The 21,024-nt window shown below is 41.2% G+C and overlaps 1 protein-coding gene across 2 annotated transcripts in view; it reads left to right on the top strand.

Annotated features, from left to right (window-relative positions):
- Positions 1-20,706, top strand: part of LOC115164267 (golgin subfamily A member 7) — a 28,778-nt gene extending 8,072 nt beyond the window's left edge. Inside the window, exons 2-6 of one of the 2 annotated variants that reach the window (XM_029716568.1) lie at positions 3,244-3,369; positions 10,785-10,937; positions 15,507-15,608; positions 16,707-16,764; positions 18,518-20,706. In XM_029716568.1, the coding sequence (XP_029572428.1) occupies positions 3,244-3,369; positions 10,785-10,937; positions 15,507-15,608; positions 16,707-16,748 (423 nt within the window). In that variant the 3' untranslated portion in view covers positions 16,749-16,764; positions 18,518-20,706. Of the gene's footprint in view, positions 1-3,243; positions 3,370-10,784; positions 10,938-15,506; positions 15,663-16,706; positions 16,765-18,517 lie in introns of both variants that reach the window. The other variant, XM_029716569.1, reaches the window with a different exon arrangement.
- The last annotated feature ends 318 nt before the right edge of the window (positions 20,707-21,024 follow it).

The raw sequence follows: 21,024 nt of genomic DNA, 5'->3' as shown, positions 1-21,024 counted from the left end.
GTGTTGCTCGGTATACCGAAACTTCGGTACTTTTTCGATACTAGAACCTGAAAAACAGTTCGGTACTTCTGTCAAACGTGTCTCACGTCATCTACTGATTGAAATAGGATCAAGTCTGTTGATCAGCGCAGCCGATCCCCTTTGTAGCGCGAGACCACCGTGCTTGCTCCACTTACCTATTGCTAGCTCTAGCCTGTCCTGAGGAACCACTTCACTCACTGGGAGTCTGGGCTGCATCACACTTGAATAATGCAAAACAGCATGTAGAAATGTTGCAACTGTTCATAATTGTTCACAAAACAATGTCCACTACAGGCTAGCCACTTTACAATGCAAGAAGATACCGGTAGCTTCCAGCTGTGAAGGCTAACTTTCCTTGCTAGCTTACAACTGAAGCTAACATCAATTCAATGCCCTAGTACTTTGTTAACAAAAAATATTGCTGATTTCAAAATATTGCTGATTTCAAAATATTGCTGATTTCAAAACTGATCGTCACCATAAACTTTATTCATTCACTTCTTCTTCCCACCTCATGTCTCTCCCAGTCAAGATCCTCTTTGCTCAATCCTCAAACAGAGAGAAATAGTAATGGCGTCTTTTTGTAGGCAATAACTCTGCTATGGTTTGTTGGTCAAAGCCTATGGGAAAATGAATGGTGTTTTTGCATGCACACACTCCTATTTAATATGCATTCACTTGTATTGTGAATAGACCTAGGGTACATTTTGATTTACCCAGTTTATCAATAGACTAGAGATTTACCTTTCAAATAAATTATTACCATTATGATATGTAGTTAGATTGGTAAAAAAATCTTAGTCAAATTGATTGTATGATTTGTACATTTGATTCATTAATGCATACGTTCATAAATAAAAAATGTCTAACGTAGTTATATTGAACTCAAAAGATCCGTCTGGATCATGTGCCATTCTGTGAATTTAGCTGATACGCCTTATTTTTTCACAATACTCAATTTTGGTATTGAGTATCGTGATACTAAATATGGTATCAGTATCGAAGTCAAAATTCTGATATTGTGTCAACACTAGTACTGTATTGTACTGACCTCTACTCAACTTTTCTTTACTGAACTGTGCAGTCCAAAGGTGTGAAACAGACGTTTATGGTTGGTTCAGATTTGGATTGGCCAAATTTCAACAACTACTCAACGTCCGTGAACATCCGGCTTCAGTCGGTGCTCAGTGGGTGAGAGGGCTGTTACAGTAAATGGAAAGAGCAGGGGCTCATGGGTAGGTGCCGGGAGAGGTGACATTAACTGGAGAGAAGAGAGACTGGGAGAGAGAGACTGGGAGAGAGAGACTGGGAGAGAGACTGGGAGAGAGAGAGAGAGAGAGAGAGAGAGAGAGAGAGAGAGAGGGGTTGTTCAGTCTGTTTTTATACTCTTGCTTTAACCACAGCTTTAACCACAAAGAGAAAGCAAACAGTTATCAGCTGAACATAACAGTATGCCAGTGGAAGGGAGGACAGTAGCAGGTGACCCAACGGGGGATTGTCACTACTATGAATTCCCATTGTTGCCGATTCAGTTGCAGTCATTCTGTTACATATATTTTGGCGGGGTCATTCTGCATTTGGTAACAGAATGATGTGTTTCAACCACTTAACAATCTGGTTTATGATTTATTATCAGTAAAAACCCTATTACTAATTGGTAGGCTACCTTTACTTAGTACTTCTGTGAACTTTCATTATCCTCCCTTGTCATGAGGGAGAGATTAGAAAATATCTTCAAGATATGTGGGTTTTTGGTAACAGAATGACAAGACACTAGGCAATATTTCTTCAACTTACATAAGGCAAATTATTTCGTCAAAACAAAATAAAAATGTTGGCATGGTCTTTACTTCAACACACTATTGTGTTTTGATGTATTGCTAATACCTTTTTAAGGCCTTTTTCTGCTAGACGTTTTTTTTAAGCCCGATTTTTCGTCTGTTTGAACAGAAATCAAAGCCGGTGCCATTTCCAATATTTAGGATGGAAAATGCTTGAGAAATATTTATATGCCTCTATGTCTAAAAAATGTAGACTTTCAGCTTTCATTTGACACAATCTGATGTGTTCCTATGAACTTCACATGTTACTGCTCAAGTTTCTTTCTTTTTTTACATAGAAATGCCTTTATGCTACAGTAGTCTGAGACACTACTGTAGCTACAGTGTGGTTTATGAAGGACCTCACAAAGTATATCATTTTAGCACAGCACACTGTAGACTAATCATTATTCAGAGTCTTTGTCCCAAATGGCACCCCGTTCCCTATGTAGTGCACCACTTTTTATCATGGTCCATTGGGCTCTGGTCAAACGCAGGCACTATAAAGGGAATAAGGTGCCAGTTGGAATGCATTTGGAAAGCAACCTGAAAGCAAGCCATCACTCCCACTCCGCTGGGGGTCACTTAGGTTGATGGTCTCCCAGTCTGGTTGTGGTTTCCATTATAAAACATGTTAAAGTTATGAATGATTAACGTTAGCCGTCCTAATTCATTGCCGCCTTGTTGGGTAAGATAATAGGGTGGTGTTCCATGTCATTTGTTTCCTTATACTGGTGTTTAAGCATTGCCTAGTCTAATTCGTGATTAATAGGTTACACATTTTGTTTTCAACAGTCCTCCATTTGTCAGCATTCATTATCTATCAGTGTTCCTGTCTAATATAAAACAAGCTGCAGGGCAGCCATAGAGTCCACTGCATTGTAATCTTTGCAACAAGAAACTGCAATCTGTTTTTCAGTCTGCAAAAAATGGCAGCCATTTTATTTTATTTACAAATCAATCAAATTGTATTTGTCACATGAGTTAAAAAGTAAGGGGGAGGGGAAAAGTAAATAGTAACACAATAAAATAACAGCAATGAGGCTATATACAAGGAGAGTACTGGTACCAAGTCAATATGCAGGGGTACAATGTAATTGAGGTAATATGTACATGCAGGTAGGGGTAAACGTGACAGAATAGGGCTGTCAGTTAAACAAATTAATGATGCTTGTTGATATGGTAGTTTGTTCCAGCTACTTCATGCCAACAGATGTTGAATAGATTTGGCTAATAGGCAAAATATTTTTTGGGTCGTAGAAATTCAAATTGTCTGGTGTGCACATCTTGGCTATGTCATCTATGTATGCGATCTAGGCCTAAACATGAATACATTTTTGGTTAAATCCTCACTGAGCTCTTCAACTAGCCTAAAGCCCATTTTCCCTCTCCTTCCTTCCAGACTCACAGCTTGCAGGATATGAGGCAGCAGGCGGCTATCGCTGCCAAAGTGTTCATCCAGAGAGACTACACCAACGGCACTGTCTGCCAGTTCCAGACCAAGTTCCCTTCTGAACTGGAGACCAGGGTACGCTGAAGCACTCTGATAACACTGTGATCTGAGCATATATGCATAGTGTCTCAGAGTAGGAGATCAGATTTAGGATCAGTTTGTCCTTTTCAGATAACAATGAATAAGAATGCATGGATAGGCAGGACCTGAGCCTAGATCAGCACTCCCTCTGATCTGCAAAGCCTTCTTGCAAGATCTATTTGATGGATCAGACGGACATCAGGGCTCTACAGTGCGACAATTTTACTCGCATATGTGCGTAAATAATTTGCTGTGCTGATCTAGTGCTGTGCTGATCTAATTTGCTGTGCTGGTCTTTGCTATTTAGGAGCACCAGTGCGCCTAGAAAAAGTAAGGATTCTATCTTCAATACCTCATTGTGCTCCTAAATGTCTTTGTGTGCGCCTACATTTTTCAACTTAGGCGCACACGTGCGCCTTGTAAAAAAGGTCAGCATAGAGCCCTGGACGTATAACATGCTTCTTTCCCGTGTCCAGCTCCTCCAGATATACAGTGCATTCGGAAGGTATTCAGACCTCTTGACTTTTTCCACATTTTGTTACATTACAGCCTTATTCTAAAATTGATTCAATAGTTTTTTTCCCCTCATCAATCTACACACAATACCCCATAATGACAAAGCAAATAAAAATAAATAAAAAACTGTTATCACATTTACGTAAGTATTGGCAGCAGCAATTACAGCCTCGAGTCTTCTCTGGTATGACACTACAAGCTTAGCACACCTGTATTTGGGGAGTTTCTCCCATTCACCTCTGCAGATCCTCTCAAGCTTTGTCAGGTTGGATGGGGAGCGTCACTGTAAAGATATTTTCAGGTCTCTCCAGAGATGTTCGATCCGGTTCAAGTCCGGGCTCTGGCTTGGCCACTCAAGGACTTGTCCCAAAGCCACTCCTGCGTTGTCTTGGCTGTGTGCTTAGGGTTGTTGTTCTGTTGGAAGGTAAACCTTCCCCCCCAGTCAGAGGTCCTGAGCACTCTGGAGCAGGTTTTCATCAAGGATCTCGCTGTACTTTTCTCTGTTTATCTTTCCCTCAATCCTGACTAGTCTCCCAATCCCTGCCACTGAAAAACATCCCCACAGCATGATGCTGCCACCACCATGCTTCACCGTAGGGATGGTGCCAGGGCATGGTGCCACACTGGGCATTCACGCCAAAGAGTTCAATCTTGGTTTCATCAGACCAGAGAATCTTGTTTCTTAAGGTCTGAGGTTCCTTTAGGTGCTTTTTGGCAAGTTCCAAACGGGCTATCATGTGCCTTACTGAGGAGTGGCTTCCGTCTGGTCACTCTACCATAAAGGCCTACTCTGGAGCTCTATCAGAGTGACCATCGGGTTCTTGGTCACCTCCCTGACAAAGACCCTTCTCTCCCGATTGCTCAGTTTGTCCAGGCGGGCAGTTCTAGGAGAGTCTCGGTGGTTCCAAACTTCTTCCATTTTAGAATGATGGAGGCCACTGTATTCTTGGGGATCTTCAATGCTGCAGAATTTAGTTGCTACCCTTCCACAGATCTGTGCCTCGACAAAATTCCTTCAACCTCATGGCTTGGTTTTTGCTCTGACATGCACTGTCAACTGTGGGACCTTTATATAGACAGGTGTGTGCCTTTCCAAATGATGTCCAATTAATTGAATTTATCACAAGTGGACTCCAATCAAGTTGTAGAAACATCTCAAGGATGATCAATGGAAACAGGATGCACCTGAGCTCAATTTCAAATCTCATTGCATAGGGTCTGAATACTTTCTTTTATTTAATACATTTGTTAAAATTTATAAAAACCTGTTTTCGCTTTGTCTTTATGGGGTGTTGTGTGTAGATTGATGAAGGAAAAAAAATATGTAATCCATTTTAGAATAATGCTGTAACGTCACAAAATGTGGAAAACGTCAAGGGGTCTGAATGCTTTCCGAATCTCTCAGCTCCTGTTAGTTAGAGCCGTATGGGGTTAGCAGAAGGCTAGGAGCAGAAAACGTCAGGTGTAGCTTACGACGCCAATACACAGTGATCTAGTATTTACCCTTTATCCTGTTACGCTTGAGAGCAGAGACTGGTTTAATAAACAGTATTTGGTAATGATCCTAGGAATGGAATGAAGCAGGTCCATGAGGAAAACTGACTCCTCCTGTTCCATGCCCACATAAAAAATGTGCTGCTAGCTAAATGGGGTGGGGTGGGGGGGATGGGGGTGGGGGTGGGGGTGTTGACATTCATGTGTCACATGAAAAGGGTAGCTTTACAACACAGCTTTTGGGTTTAATGGAACTTCCCTCTTGATTGGGTGGTCTCTCTTTGGCACACTTGTTTTCCTGTAGGATGCACTACACATACCACTGCTGAAGAAATACAGCTTGCTACTCCTCAGGGAGTCCATCCACAGCTACAGTGCCTCATCATAAAAAACCTTTCCAACATTTCTCCCATCCCCTTGCTAGCATAGTATATCATAGGCAATGTACTGCCAAACTTTTTAAGTGAGCTTGTTCTTTTTTATACAGTCATTTATTTCACCTTGTCAAGATTTTCGTTTCTCTCCTTTTCAAATCTCAAGAGTGACAAAATACCTCATTCATCAATTTAATAAAATACTTTTTTTTATTCAACTTTGGATTCATGTTGCTCTTTAGCTGGAATAGATCATGGGACGGCACCTTCTGTTGATGATTTTCACCTCTATTTAAGGTCGTTTAGTTGTTGTTATTATACATTATTACATGTTCTTTTCTATCTTAAGTTTAGGCAGAAGAAAATGTCTGGAAAATTGTTCATTGTATTTGGCAGATAGCTAGCCAGACCTGCCAGGGACAGTGAAATAAATTGATAATGCTGTCAAATTTTTTCCACATCCAATTTGCACATGTTGACCTTTCCCTTTTTTTTCCTTCTTCACATTCACAGATCTACAGTAGATCGCTTGATGCAAAGTAGGCTAAATAAGTTGTTTAAGATGGTATCTGGGTCATTCCACCACAAAAAGCACAAGAAAGAGGAGTTTGACACACACCATCTCAGAATCATCTGAAATCGTTTCTGTAGTTATTTTGTTGAAATATAATTTGATCTCTGATTAAATTAAGCTAATTGATTGCACCCAAATTGGTCTATTTCACTTATAGGATTGACATAATATTAAATTATGGGTTCCTGAGTGGCGCAGTGGTCTAAGCCACTGCATCTCAGTGCTAGAGGCGTCACTACAGACACGCTGGTTTGAATCCAAGCTGTATCACAACCGGCCGTGATTGGGAGTCCCATAGGGCTTTGGCTGGTGTAGGCCGTCATTGTAAATAAGAATTTCTTCTTAACTGACTTGCCTAGTTAAACAAAGGTTACATTTAAAAAATAAATATGTATACAATATCATTACTATATGTTTGACAAGTAGTATGAAGCTGCGGCTTGGAGGATTGTTTATTCATAATATGTAATGTATTCTCATTGAATTTGAAGTAGCTTTCATTTCCCCCCATAAATAAGTGTGAAAGTAACAGGTTTTGCCCCCTCTAGATGCTGCTGTTCGTGCTATTTTGTCACAACACAATGCCCCAGATGTCTCAAGTTTTGAGGGAGTGTGCAATTGGCATGCTGACTGCAGGAATGTTCACCAGAGCTGTTGCCAGAGAATTTATTGTTAATTCTACCATAAGCCACCACAGCGTTGTTTTAGAGAATTTGGCAGTACATCCAACTGGCCTCACAACCGCAGACCATGTGTAGCCATGCCAGCCCAGGACCTCCACATCCAGCTTCTTTACCTGCGGGATCGTCTGAGACCAACCACCAGGACAGCTAATGAAACTGTGGGTTTGCACAACCGAAGAACTTCTGCACAACTGTCAGAAACCATCTCAGCGAAGCTCATCTGCGTGCTACTCATCCTCACCAGGGTCTTTACCTGACTGCAGTTCTGCGCCATAACCGACTTCAGTGGGCAAATGCTCACCTTCAATGGCCGCTGGCACGCTGGAGAAGTTTGCTCTTTACGGATTAATCTCGGTTTCAACTATACCGGGCAGATGGCAGACCGCGTGTATTGCGTTGTGTGGAAGAGATGCTTGCTGATGCCAACAGAGTGCCCCATGGTGGGGTTATGTTATGGGCAGGCATAAGCTACGGACAACAAACACAATTGCATTTTATCGATGGCAATTTGAATGCACAGAGATACAGTGATGTGATCCTGAGGCCCGTAATTGTGCAATTCATTCGCCGCCGGCCCCATGTCGTACACAATTCCTGGAAGCTGAAAATGTCCCAGTTCTTCCATGGCCTGCATACTCGCCAGACATGTCACCCATTGAGCATGTTTGGGATGCTCTGGATCAACGTGTACGATAGCATGTTCCAATTCCCACCAATAGGTATCTGTGACCAGCAGATGCATATCTGTATCCCCAGTCGTGTGAAGTCCATAACATTAGGGCCTAATGAATTTATTTCACTTGACTGATTTCCTTATATGAACTGTAACTCAGGAAAATCTTTTGAAGTTGTTGCATGTTGTGTTTATACTTTTGTTCAGTATATTTTTCTGCTCTCTTTTATTAAATTAATCACAATTTTCTTTGCAACTTTGGGTAGAAAACCAATAGTTTCTGTTCATGATGGAAATAAATTGTGTGGTTATCCTCACAATTCAAGCCAGTCCACAATGAAAATAATTCTGTTTATTCTTCTCTTCGGCTTAATCTGTGTCCAGGAAATGGCCCCTGTATGTGTGGTTTATTCCCCTTTGAAAAAGTTTGGGATTAGTTAGACCAGGGATGGGCAACTGGCAGCCCGCAGACCAATTGTTGAGCGTTAGGTGCAATTTAGAAATTTGGTTGTGCATCCAACAGTTTTTCTCTTGTTATGTCAGTCACTGACAGTCACTCAATCAACCCATGTCAAAAAATACTTTTTTAGATTGGTAAATTAGTCTGACGGCCAGTTATCTAAACTTCTAGTGATCATGGTCGAATTGCCGATTGGGCGGGTGTCCCATTGACTAACAAAATCAATCTCACTCATATCATATAAAAAACTGCAACAAAAAAAATCTCCACCCTATGGCCAAAATGTTGAATTGTAGGAAATTGGCTGTAAAACTGCAGCCCTTCATGTCAAGTTCAAATTTTTTGTGGCCCCCTCTATCAAAGTTGCGCTTCCCTGAGTTAGACCATTCCTGGTGAACAAGCAAACCATTAGACTACAGCAGTTCTAATGGTTTCGATGTTATGGCCTATAAGGGTCTTCAAAGGTAAAAGTCCCAAACACACACTGTATAGTGTTTTGTAATGGTATTGGGTTGGGTTTAATGTTAAATGTCACTTATCACACAACATATATATAAAAAAATAACATAAGACTGCCATGAAATGGTTTCTAATTGTATTTTTGTATTACGGTAGTCACAACATTTAGTAACTGCCCATTTCTCCAGGAAATTTTTGGCCTTATGAGAATTGCACTATATGGATAGCCCTTTCAGAGAGCTGCCACAAGGAGAGCTTGATTAAAGCATTAGGTTCCTAAGAGAAGGACAAACTAAATTACTTTCATGGAAGACTGACTTGACTTGTGAGGATGACCACATAATATATTTTCATCATGAGCAAAAGCTATTGGTTTTCAACCCAAATTCGCTAAGAAAATGTTGTGATCCATTTGATAAACATAAGAGACCAACAAAATGGATAAAAGGGTGTGGCAGTAGCAGGAACAGCGATATCTTGTGGGCAAAGACTGGTTCTTTCACACTAATCTTTGGGGAAAAATGTAATGGCAAATTTCAATGGCTACTTCAATTGCTAATTTCTTTAAACAGGGGGGGACATCAACAAATTTACTGAGAATATATTACATAGTCTCAATAAACAATACTCCAAGCCACAGCTTCATACTACTTGTCAAGCATAGAGAAATTATACTGTATGCTGGCTATTGGGGTGGGCTTGGTGTGGGTTTTGGGTGGCCCTTGGCTTTTTATGATTTATTTGGATTCCTCGAATCTTAATCATTGTTAAGAGGTTTGTTCCAAATCGAATGTTGGGTACTATACTATTTATTGAATATTATATGTATACTATAAATTGAAATGGCCAATTAGCTTATTTAGAAACATTCCTGCAATATTATTTGAACTACAGAAACCATTTCGGAACAATCTGAGATGGTGGGTGACATGGCACGATTAATCTATCATCTAATACTACTACCGTAGCACATGCTTCCTAAAGTGCACATCCACACTTTTAAAATCACAACATCTAACGTAATGGAAAAATGCTCAGACGAAGGAGAAATGTGGTTTGAATCCCAGCCTTCAGATGGGGAAATTAGAGGGATAACAAAGACTCCTCACGGCGGGCACCGAACATGCCTAAGACCACTGATCTGTTGGAGCTTGTTGTTACATTCCTTGGGCACATGGGAGCATAACTTGGAGGCTGTTCAGAGGCACAGAAGGCCTGGCTGCTCCCCTCATCTGGTCTGGTCTGCAGTCCACTCTCTCAGGCTGTGTTCCAAATGGTACCCTATTCCCTGTAAAGTGCACTACTTTTGACTAGAGCTCTATGGGCCCTGGTCAAAAGTAGTGCTCTATATAAGGTGCCATTTGGGATGCAGTCTCACTCTCCATTAGGCCTGCTCAGGAGACCAGAGTGGAGACTCGTGCCAACACTCAGTCAAAACACCCTTCACTACTTCCAGTGGTCCAACAGCCCTTGGCCTCCCCTCAGTGGAGCAGGCCTGACCTGACGTGATGAGTGAAGGTTAGTGTTAGCCAGCCCTTAGTTCCACTCTGTCCGGAATTAGGGAGTGTAATTGCTTCAACTCTGTCAGAGCCACATTGCATCTCTCATATCAGCAACACTAGACCAATCATCACCAGATTGATGGAAACACTGGAAATGTTTTTTTTAATAGCTAGTCTCTGCCAATAGATAAGGAGAGACAGTCAGATTCCTCACTAGAGGTTTTGGTGTCTCCTACTGTGGTATAAAGTGAAAACATGCGGTGAGCAAACGGCCAAGGCATCCTAATTATTTTGCCAAAAGTGGAGAGAGATGCAGCATTCTCTGATTAAAAACATGATTCGAATCAAACGACTCATCATTTATACTGAGGATGAAAAGAATGTATAATTAACTTTCCATTTGTTAGATATCTAACACTCCATTTGATCATCTAAAATAGTAACTATGCGATGTATTTTTCTATCTTGATTGCCTTCCTTTAGATCTCACCATGTGTATCATCCTCAGAAACAGTTTTTGATTTTACTTGGGTTGCTTTCCAAATGGCGCCCCCATTCCCTCTATAAAGTACACAACTTTTGACCAGAGCCTTATGAGCCCTGGTCAAAAGTAGCGCACTATATTGGAAATAGGGTGCTATTTGAGACACAACTTGATTGGCCGTGTGTTTCAGATTGACAAGCAGCAGTTTGAGGAGACGGTGAGGACGCTGAACAACCTGTATGCTGAGGCAGAGAAGCTGGGAGGCTCGTCGTATCTGGAGGGCTGTCTGGCCTGCCTCACAGCTTACACCATCTTCCTCTGTATGGAGACACACTACGAGAAGGTGAGAGACCTTCACTAATCCACACAACTAGGGTTGAACAATTCTGTTATCTTTCTCAAAATTCCCAGGTTTTCCAAAAATCCCGGTTGTAAAATTCCCCGGAATCAGAAGAGAATAAGCAGCAAATGCAGAATCCTCCGAGCTGGATTTCTGGAAAACCTGGGAATTTGGGGAAACATACTGGAATTTTGAAACTCTACACAGCTTAATGTGTGCTGACTACAAAGCTAGTGCTGACTAGGTAAAGCCAATGTGTTGTACAGAAATACACCCAAGTAATGCTTTGGAATTCTCTGAATTAGATTGTAGACCAACACTCTAGAATAGATTGAATAGATTGTAAGCTAATCAGCAGCCATTTTCTGGAGTCAGAAAGAAAGGCCTCATAGAAATGGCTTGATATTATAAGTGCGTTTTGTTCCCACATTGAAGGCCTCTATTACTGTCATGTAATCTATCAAGATGTTTTGGTCAATGGGTTTAGCTTTCATGTTGCAATTTAGTCATTTTGAATTAGGAGGGGGAACCCAAACCAGTACAGTGATCACATTTCATGGAAGTTGAAATGAGATGTGAGGTATTGATATTAATATGATTAATGGCAGAGTTAAAATGGCAGAGAGCAGTACAGCTCTAACAATAGCGCCCATACAAGTAGATATAGACATAAATCTAATATGTGATTTTAACATTTAAGTGAGTATACTGTTACTACACAAAAGCCTTTTTTCAGATCCAGCTCTACCGGTTGGCACATACAGTGGTTGCTCCGCTGAAAGTTTTGCGATTATGCTGCGGTACTTAGAGGTCATTTGTGGTTTAGTACGGTACCCTGCGTCACCACTTCATTACTCCAGACCAGCACAAGGGGGAGTTAGAGCACTGATTATGCTTTTGGGTCCTTCTGTGTTTCTGACAATGAATGGGTGACATAAACCTAAATTGAAACTGATAATTGTGCACGACGTCAGTATTACTCACTAAAACAGTTGTTACACTACGGTCTAAGACACTGCATCGCAGTGCAAGCTGTGTTGCTACAGATGCTGGTTCAATACCCGTGCCGACCTCGACTGTGAGACCCATGAGATGACTGCAGGTTTTTGGTTTCTCTCCCTCTAAAAACAGAAATAAATCATTCTAAATAACAAACTGGCTTTATTTACAAATTAATAACAATGTCTCACCCCATGTTCAAGAATGGCCTTTTTCTTGCTCATTTTACGTTATTTGAAAACAAAATCATCTCCAAAATATCATTTTTTTAAAGAAATCGATTATTAATTTAGAATGATATAAAAGCCCCTTGGATATTCTCACAGATATATTATTAACCCTGTTATTGGCAGGACAATATATATCGGACATGGCTCCCGAGTGGCGCACAATGGGATTGCCTTGCAGTTCTCCAGCTGTATCCACTGAAAATGCGCGAGGTTCAAGGCACGAGGGCAGGGGGTGGGCCGCAGAGCCGTGCACAGAAGACAGACTCTGCCCATGGGGAACAGAGGAGGGAGGTCAGGTGGACCCCCACCCCGCCACACAGGGTAGCACAGAGCAACACTTTAAGGGGCATTGCATTAATAATGGCGCTGACTAGGGAAACGTTCCCGCTGTTCTAGCAGGTAGCAGGACAAAAAACTTGCCTAGATGGAGGGTAGGGGGAGAATTCTATCGTCAAATGTATTTCTAAGTTACATTCTAAGTTAAGTAGCATTATTATTATGTATCACATACGACCGTGATTGGGAGTCCCATAAGCGGCGCACAATTGGCCCAGCGTTTCTCTCCCTCTAAATATAGAAATAAATGTTTTGGCCTTTACAAATATTATTTTGGCCTTTATTCAGATTACAATCGCTCACTTTCGAAATAACCTCCAAAATATTGTTATATATTATCAAGTTGATGGCAGTCATATAGCCCAGCACCTACATTAAGCTGAGTGACTCACTCATTCATGGCTTTGGATCAAAATAAATAAGTACCAACATTCTTTCTGATAGTCTTTAATAAATACATGTTTTGGTTATCCTGACCTGGATACCGTGTACAGTATTATAATAGCCCATTATGGGCTATTAGCAGGACAATATACCTTTACCAACACCTCTCTCTGTATTTTGATACTTTGTGGATGGGGCCTCCCCAGTGGCGCAGCCACCGCATCGCAATGCAAAATGCATTGCTACAGATAGCCATGCCGGCCGCCACCGGGAGACCAATGAGGCGGCTTTTGGTTTTAATTTAGAATCCTCCAATCCTCTATATGTAATTATTGGCGGAGAGTCACTCCATATTTTTCGATATACTGTAGGCCTGCCGTAGGCGACATGAGTCTCGCTTGTGTTGAGTAATGCGCTGTTAAAAGTGGTGTAGGTCTTGTTTATTTAAAGAGCATATTGAAGTTAGAAGAAATAGGATTTGGTTAGACAAAAATTATGGTGTAGAAATGTTATGCTCTTAGTGTAACCTTTATTTAACTAGCCAACTCCTTCCTCCCCATCGGGGAATTGAACCCTGGTCTCCCACATGCCCGTGCACGACACAGGGATTCTTTAGCTAAATAGCCCAGTACTGTGTAGCCTACTCCCGACCGTCACTTTGTACAGCACCATATATTCCGTTCCATCCTAACGGGAACCCAAAGGGTTTTTAGTTTTTCTTGGATATAAACACCATAATATTAATCAAATGAATTAAGCAAGTACCAGTCAAAAGTTTGGACACACCTACTCATTCCAGGGTTTTTCTTTATTTTGACTATTTTCTACATTGTAGAATAATAGTGAATACATCACAACTATGAAATAACACATATGGAATCAGTTAAGAAAAAAATATTATTTAGAAGGACAGCCTACTTCCTCCCCATCGGGGAATTGAACCCCGGTCTCCCGCGTGCCTGCACGACGCGGGGGTTCTTTAGTTAAGTAGCCCAGCACTGTAGCCTACTCCCGACCGTCACATTGTACAGCACCATATTTTCCATTCCATCCTTTTTCTTGGAATAGAAACACCATAATATTAATCAAATGAATTAAGCAACATTTCTTAAAATCAGTCCCATATAGTATGTTCTTACAAAAAGGGTTTTAAATTCTCTAGTACAGCCACTATTGAAGGCTATCAAATGCTTCTCAAAGATGCCGTCTGGTGGTCAAACTAGCACTAACTAGCATTAATGGTACCAGTGGTTGGCACTTAAATAACGTTCCATAGAATTCTGCGGCACCACGCAAGCTGTGCTGCAGTACGCTGCAATTTCTACAGGACGAACCACTGCACAACCATATAGGAATTGATTTATTCCTGTGATGCATTGACTTAGGCTCCTCGTGGGAGTCATATAGGATCTCTCTGTACTTTTCTCTGTTCATCTTTCCCTCGATCCTGACTAGTCTCCCAGTACCTGCAGATGAAAAAATCCCCACAGCATGATGCTGCCAACACCATGCTTCACCGTAGGGATGGTGCCAGGTTTCCTCCAGATGTGACACTTGGCATTCAGGCCAAAGAGTTCAATCTTGGTTTCATCAGACCAGAGAATCTTGTTTCTCATGGTCTGAGAGTCCTTTAGGTGCCTTTTAGCAAACTCCAAGCAGGCTGTCATTTGCCTTTTACTGAGGAGCTGCTTCTGTCTGGCCACTCTACCATAAAGGCCTGATTGGTGGGTTGCTATAGATAGATGGTTGTCCTTCTGGAAGGTTCTCCCATCTCCACAGAGGAACTCTGGAGCTCTGTCCGAGTGACTATCGGGTTCTTGGTCACCATCCTGACCAAGGCCCTTCCCCCCCCGATTGCTCAGTTTGGACGGGCGGCCAGCTCTATGTAGAGTCTTGGTGGTTCCAAACTTCAATGCTGCAGACATTTTTTGGTACCCTTTTGTGCCTCTACACAATCCTATCTTGGAGCTCTACGGACAATTCCTTTGACCTCACGGCTTGTTTTTTTGCTCTGACATGCAATCAACTGTGGGACCTTTATATAGACAGGTGTGTGCCTTTCCAAATCATGTCGAATCAATTGCATTTACCACAGGTGGACTCCAATCAAGTTGTAGAAACATCTCAAGGATGATCATTGGAAACAGGATGCACCTTAGCTCAATTCCGAGTCTCATAGCAAAGGGTCTGAATACTTATGTAAAAAAGCTATTTTCGTTTTACAGTTTTTATAAATGTGCAAAAATGTTGCTTTGTCATTATGTGGTATTGTGTGTAGATTGAGGAAAAAATGTTATTTAATCAATTTTAGAAGAAGGCTGTAACGTAACAAAATGTGGAATTTAACTAGGCAAGTCAGGCAAGTCAGTTAATGTTTGTAAAATGTAACAAAAAAAATAACAAAAAAATAATTAAAAATAATAATAAGTAAACGTTGAGAGATGACAGTCTACCAGTAGGCTATCCCTTGTTTGGTGAAAGCAAATGTTCTAGGTTAAATGTAAATTTGATGTAATAAATTATAATAATGTAATCTTCTAACATGCAAGAATTCAACCAAAACTATTTATGACAAGGAAAGTTGGAAAACTGAAAAAGGTTTCTTCTTATTGTCTCTTTTCAGGTTTTGAAGAAGATTGCTAAGTTCATCCAGGAGCAGAATGATAAGATCTATGCTCCACGAGGTCTGCTCCTCACTGACCCTATTGAGAGAGGCCTCCGAGTTGTATCCTTCTTCACAAAGCAGTGTGATAGCCATTAAAGCAACGTGTCTAGAAAGGTAACTCGGATTCGCATCCATATTTGCACCCTTTGAAGGGCTCTACTTTGTAAAGTAGTGCACTATGTATTGGGAATAGTGTGCCTTTGGAATGCAGACTCAATATGTGCTACGTTCACGGGATAAACAAGGTACTATATTTAGAATTAGAAGATCAGAAAATAAGTATTGTGCTTTTTTTCAGTGATATTTCCTTTATGCGTTTCTTAGGTTTCGTCATGCAGGCTTATTTATATATTTAAGTCAGGGCTGAGCTGGGCTAGCTCCATGTTGATGTGTGCTGTGTAGTACTAGCTAGAACAATGAAGTTTCACAGTGACCTGCTGCTGATGTGTGACCGAGTTGGTATGTGGTGTTTCCACATGTGCATCCCAAATGGCACCCTATTCCCATTACAGTGCGCTACTTCTGACCAGAACCACATAGGGATTAGGGTGCCATTTGGGACGCATACCCAGGGCTCTGTGTGGTGTGCTCCCCTCTAGAACCCCTGCCTGTAAATGGAAACCAGGAGTCTGGGCAGCTCACAGTGGTACCCTGTAATAATACCAGATAAAAGTTATATTTAATCCATTTCATCTGCTCAAAATCAGAGGGTGCAGAAATGGTCTACGTTCTCCAAGTGTGTGGGGTGCAGCCTGAGTGACTGACTCAACATCCAAATGAATTGTACTGAGGGCTGGAGCAGGCACTGAAATATGACTGAAATTGTTTGCAGCTGAGGACCTCCTGTATGATTTCATTGTCTGCATCCCAAATGGCACTGTATGGGCCTCTGGTCCTGGATTATTTCTCCAGCACTGCAGAGGTGCTGATTTTGGCCTGGGAGCGGCTGTGATAGCAGAGTGGAGATTGACAGGAATGTCACACCTGCCCTGCCCCCCCCCCCCCATGTCTTCTCAATGCACCCGAGTGTCTGATTTTCGAGTGTCTGATTTGATGTTTTGACTATTGCTGCCCAAGTGCTTTACTCATAGCAGTATGTGTCTGTAGATGTAATATTTTAGAGGAATTTTGCATCGCCTTTAACTAAACATGATCAAGGTTGAAGTAACCATCTTTGAAGACAGGAGCCTGAGCAGATAAAATCTACAGTACTATGGTGAGTTTCAAGACACGGTCATGTCACACAGGATGTGTACAACAGATTGCATATACCTCATGTATTCATGCCCATTCTGTATTGCTTACTAAATTACTCTGGAGCAATCTGAGGAAGAATACTGTCAAAAACTGCTCAAAGGGTGAAATCTCTAAGTATTTGAGTAGTGAGTGCGTGAGAGCAATTTCTTTAATCTAATGATGGATAGATATGTGGCATGTTGTTGCATTGAAATATGGCTGTTCTTGCTTTCCAAGACTGAAATTTATATTCTTCCTGGTTTCACCCCATGCTGTTACGAAAATCATTGAGACCAAGTCATTGTCCCACAGCAATTTGTATTTACTCTCATGCTGTGCAGTTCCCATCTACCATGCTCTCTACAGTATCACGCCTCTCCGTTATGAGTTTCGAACATCGGAGAGTTCATTAAAATGTACTGGCAGACAACACAGGGTTTTTGTCCCAATGTATTTCAAGAGTACTACATATGTCATGAATCTATTCGCCTAAATCAAGCACATCTGTCCGCCTTGTGTAGGTTATTGCATATGACAAGGGACATCATTTCCCCCATTTTAAGATCGCAACTATTTTCAACAAGTGTCACACCGCGAAACCGTTTGCGAACTCTTAATGACGATGTCTCAACCTGGTGTTTTTCAACAGACACTTCAGTCACGCCAAACCCAAACTGTCTCTGATCATGCTCTGCCTGTAGAGAGAGCAACCGTTCTTAATGGATCGGCTGAAGAACATGGCCCTATTTGTTCATCAGGTGCTGGTTCAGCTCCGGCCTGGTGGAGCAAAGTGCAGACAGGGATTATTATTTTCATCCTCTATACATGTATTTGTGAGGAATGTAAACTGCTCTTTTATAAGTAGCTGTTGCGAGAAGTCCGTTGGACTGTTGCCATGGTCTTTTAGGCAATCTGTCCTTCCGTCCGTGCAGCAAGCCCACTGGAAAGGCCCAATGTGAAGTGTTGTGATAGCATTGTCCCGCTACTCTGCTGCATGCTCTTCCTTACATAGCAGAGCAGAAGGCCCTGATGGCGGACCTCAGTGGACCTGTTGTGGAATTTCACTGTTTGGGGTGAAGTGTGTGATGAATGGTCCTCTGGTGTAATTGCACCAGACCGCAGTGTAGGAAAACAGGCGTTCAGCAGTTAATGGTTTCAAAATGAGTCATTAACAGACGACCGTGCCAAGTCTATCTCCCTATGCTCCTCCACCACAGTGCTCACTATTCAGGAGCAGGACCAATGCCCTGTGTGTTGTCCTGGTTCTTCCTGGTGCCAACCTGCCAGCACACTGACTGGCACTGCTTTAGAAAGCGGGCAGCTGGACTATCTTGACCTTCAAATCATTAGTCTTTGGGGAGAATAAATGCTGTCAATTGTGAATATGTGAAAGGGTTTATGATATTTAAAATAAAGATACATGTTTTCTCAGAAGAACAACTTTGAAATGATCGAATAGCTTTGATATAACAGAAGTTGATGATACAGACAGGTAGTAAGTAGTGCACATTGTTGAGCAAGGTGATGTATGATGGTGTGTGTTTAGAGCCATAGAGATGAGTAGCTGGCTAACTGTGACATTTCTTTGGCAGATCCCAAAAAATAAACTAAGGCTTCACTAAAAACGTCACCAAAGTTTATCTGCATCATACTGGCTGCCGTTTTGTCTTTAAAAAATAAATATTCCTGCTGTTTAAGGGCATTTTTCTCACTGACCTTCTCACTTTTGGCAGATCCCAGACTGACTGGACAAGAGCTCTTGAGGGGCTGGTTCTATCTGGTTCTGACTCTGCTCAGCATCACCTGGGGCCTCATTTATCAAAGCTGCGTTCACACAAAAAAATTGTCTAAACCTTGCGTATGCCAGTTTTCCCTCAAATGTTGGTATTTATCCACTTTTAACTTGAAGGGAAAGTGTGCTTATCTCCACACAAATCTCAGACCAGCCGTACGCACAACTTCTAGTGGTAGATAAACATGTATCGCAAGCAAATATTGTTATTTTGAGAAAAAAATGTAGGTGTTTGATGCATAAGAATTATAGTAATGGTAGGCTAATAAAAACATAGAGGCCTAATGATAGAACAGATGCATTTGCCGTTGGTAAGGAGATCACATAGCAGCATGTAGCCTAATGCGTTTCTTTTACTTGTATTATATAAGCCTAAATTCTAATCATATAGCAGGACACGTCTCTCCTTTTCCACTCTTAGCGGCGTTGGCGGAAAGAGGATGTTTCTGGTTTTCAGGGATACAGTATTTTCAACCTAACTTCTGTTTCTCCTGGAGAAAGGAGAATAGCCAAGCATGCTCAAAAGTAAATAGACCGGTAGCCTATTTAAATTTGACAGTGTGTAGGATACAGTATTGCTGTGCGATAGGAGTGCAACGTCATAGCCTATTTCAATTCAGAGCCTATACCAAGGCAGGAGATAGAAACACAATCATCTACTGATAAACAAAATATTGAACAAGAATGAGTATTTTCCATAGAAGTGCGCTGTAGCATTTACTTTTGAATTGTTCGAATAGGGAATCAAACTTTCAGAATGTGCTGCCAGTGTTTGGCACTCTATAGGTGGCATGCATTTTTTGTTTGAAAAAGGTAAGTATTCTGCCCTCAGCTCTACATAAACGTGATAAAATTTGCCATTGCACTTTCTTTTAGAAACTGTCATGGCCCAGTTCCAACATCTCCAAATCATACATCAAATGAGGGTGTTTTTATTACCATAAAAGGTAACAAAAACATGCGTATATGTTGTTTGATAAATCCCAATAATTTAGTTGTGCATGCAAATCCTAGTATCCCCACGTATGGCAGAATTTAGTGAGAAATGTACACACGGTTGATAAATGAGGCCCCTGGTCCTGGGTAGGTGAGACCACCGCCACACCTCCAGTCTGAGGACCACCGGAACCTTTAGTCTGCAGAACATCATACCAGCCCTCCTGGCTCCCATCCAGGATCCACATCTACTTTCTGACTACTGCGTCTCTGCAATCTCCCCTGTACTCGACTCCCTCACACTGTTCTATACTCCACTCAACTAACGCATGTACAGTATATGATGCCGGGGCTGTATTACCCATTAAAATCCTAAAGGCCCCTCTAAAGTGAAATAAGATATGATTTGACAGTTCCGTTGTTTTCTGGAATACATCCCCAGACTCCTAATTCTCTAAAATGTATTTCCTATCTCTGTATTTATAGCCATTTACTTACTGTATCTTAAGTCTGTTTACTTTTGCCTGTACAGAGATTGCTCGCTTTACAAAACCAAATGGCCCAAATTATGCTTGCATTCTACTTGCATGTTGCGTCAGTGCTCAGATGGTTCTTTTGTAAAACGTAAATGTGCCATGCATAGTGTTTGTTTGGTGGCTACTGTTCATTTTGCCGTGCGTTGATTGACTTGTTTGTATGTGTGTGGGTAGGCTATGTCTAGCTACGTAAGCACATTTGATTGCCTTCAAGTGAAGCGTTAGGCCGAGAAGTGCTCTTGTTTGTCTCCAGTGCCTGTAGTTTCTGTGAAGATTGCCTCTGTCAGCTCAGTGGGTTCAGGTCAAGTGTATCTTAGCATACTATTTTAGCAGCCATCTTATTTAGCTTATCCAAACTTTTGCTCGCTTTATTCTCGGCAGCAAGCATGTTAAAAATCGAAGACGATTCCTAAACAACCCCAACTTCTTGATTTCTTTGTTTTTGTATTGATCAATTGTATGAATGAAGGACATTAGATTGTTATCTTTTGCTGATGATATAGATATACATTGACAGTACGTGGGTCAAATACAATGATTAATATAAACCCTGGATTGCTGATATGTATTGGCCAATGAAAGGCTTTGAAGCCAAAGGACGGCCATATTGGCACTCCTCAGAAGAAGCAGTTTTCAAATAAATGTATCAAAGACAAAATTACATGTATTTAAGTATTTTTTTATTGTAGTGGGGATGGTAACATTAGAACTTAAAAAAAAATTCTACTTTGACAAATGTTTTTATATATACAGTACCGGTCAGAAGATTGGACACACCTACTCTTTCAAGGGTTTTTCTTTATTTTTACTATTTTCTACATTGTAGAATAATAGTGAAGACATCAAAACTATGAAATAACACATATGGAATTATGTAGTAACCAACAAAGTGTTCAACAAATCAAAATATATTTTATATTTGAGTTTCTTCAAAGTAGCCACCCATTGCCTTGATGACAGTTTTGCATACTCTCAA

This window comes from Salmo trutta, chromosome 27, assembly GCF_901001165.1.
Source record: "Salmo trutta chromosome 27, fSalTru1.1, whole genome shotgun sequence".
Lineage (NCBI taxonomy): Eukaryota > Metazoa > Chordata > Actinopteri > Salmoniformes > Salmonidae > Salmo > Salmo trutta.
Note: the sequence above shows the minus strand (reverse complement) of the source record. Positions and strands in the feature narration are given on the sequence as shown.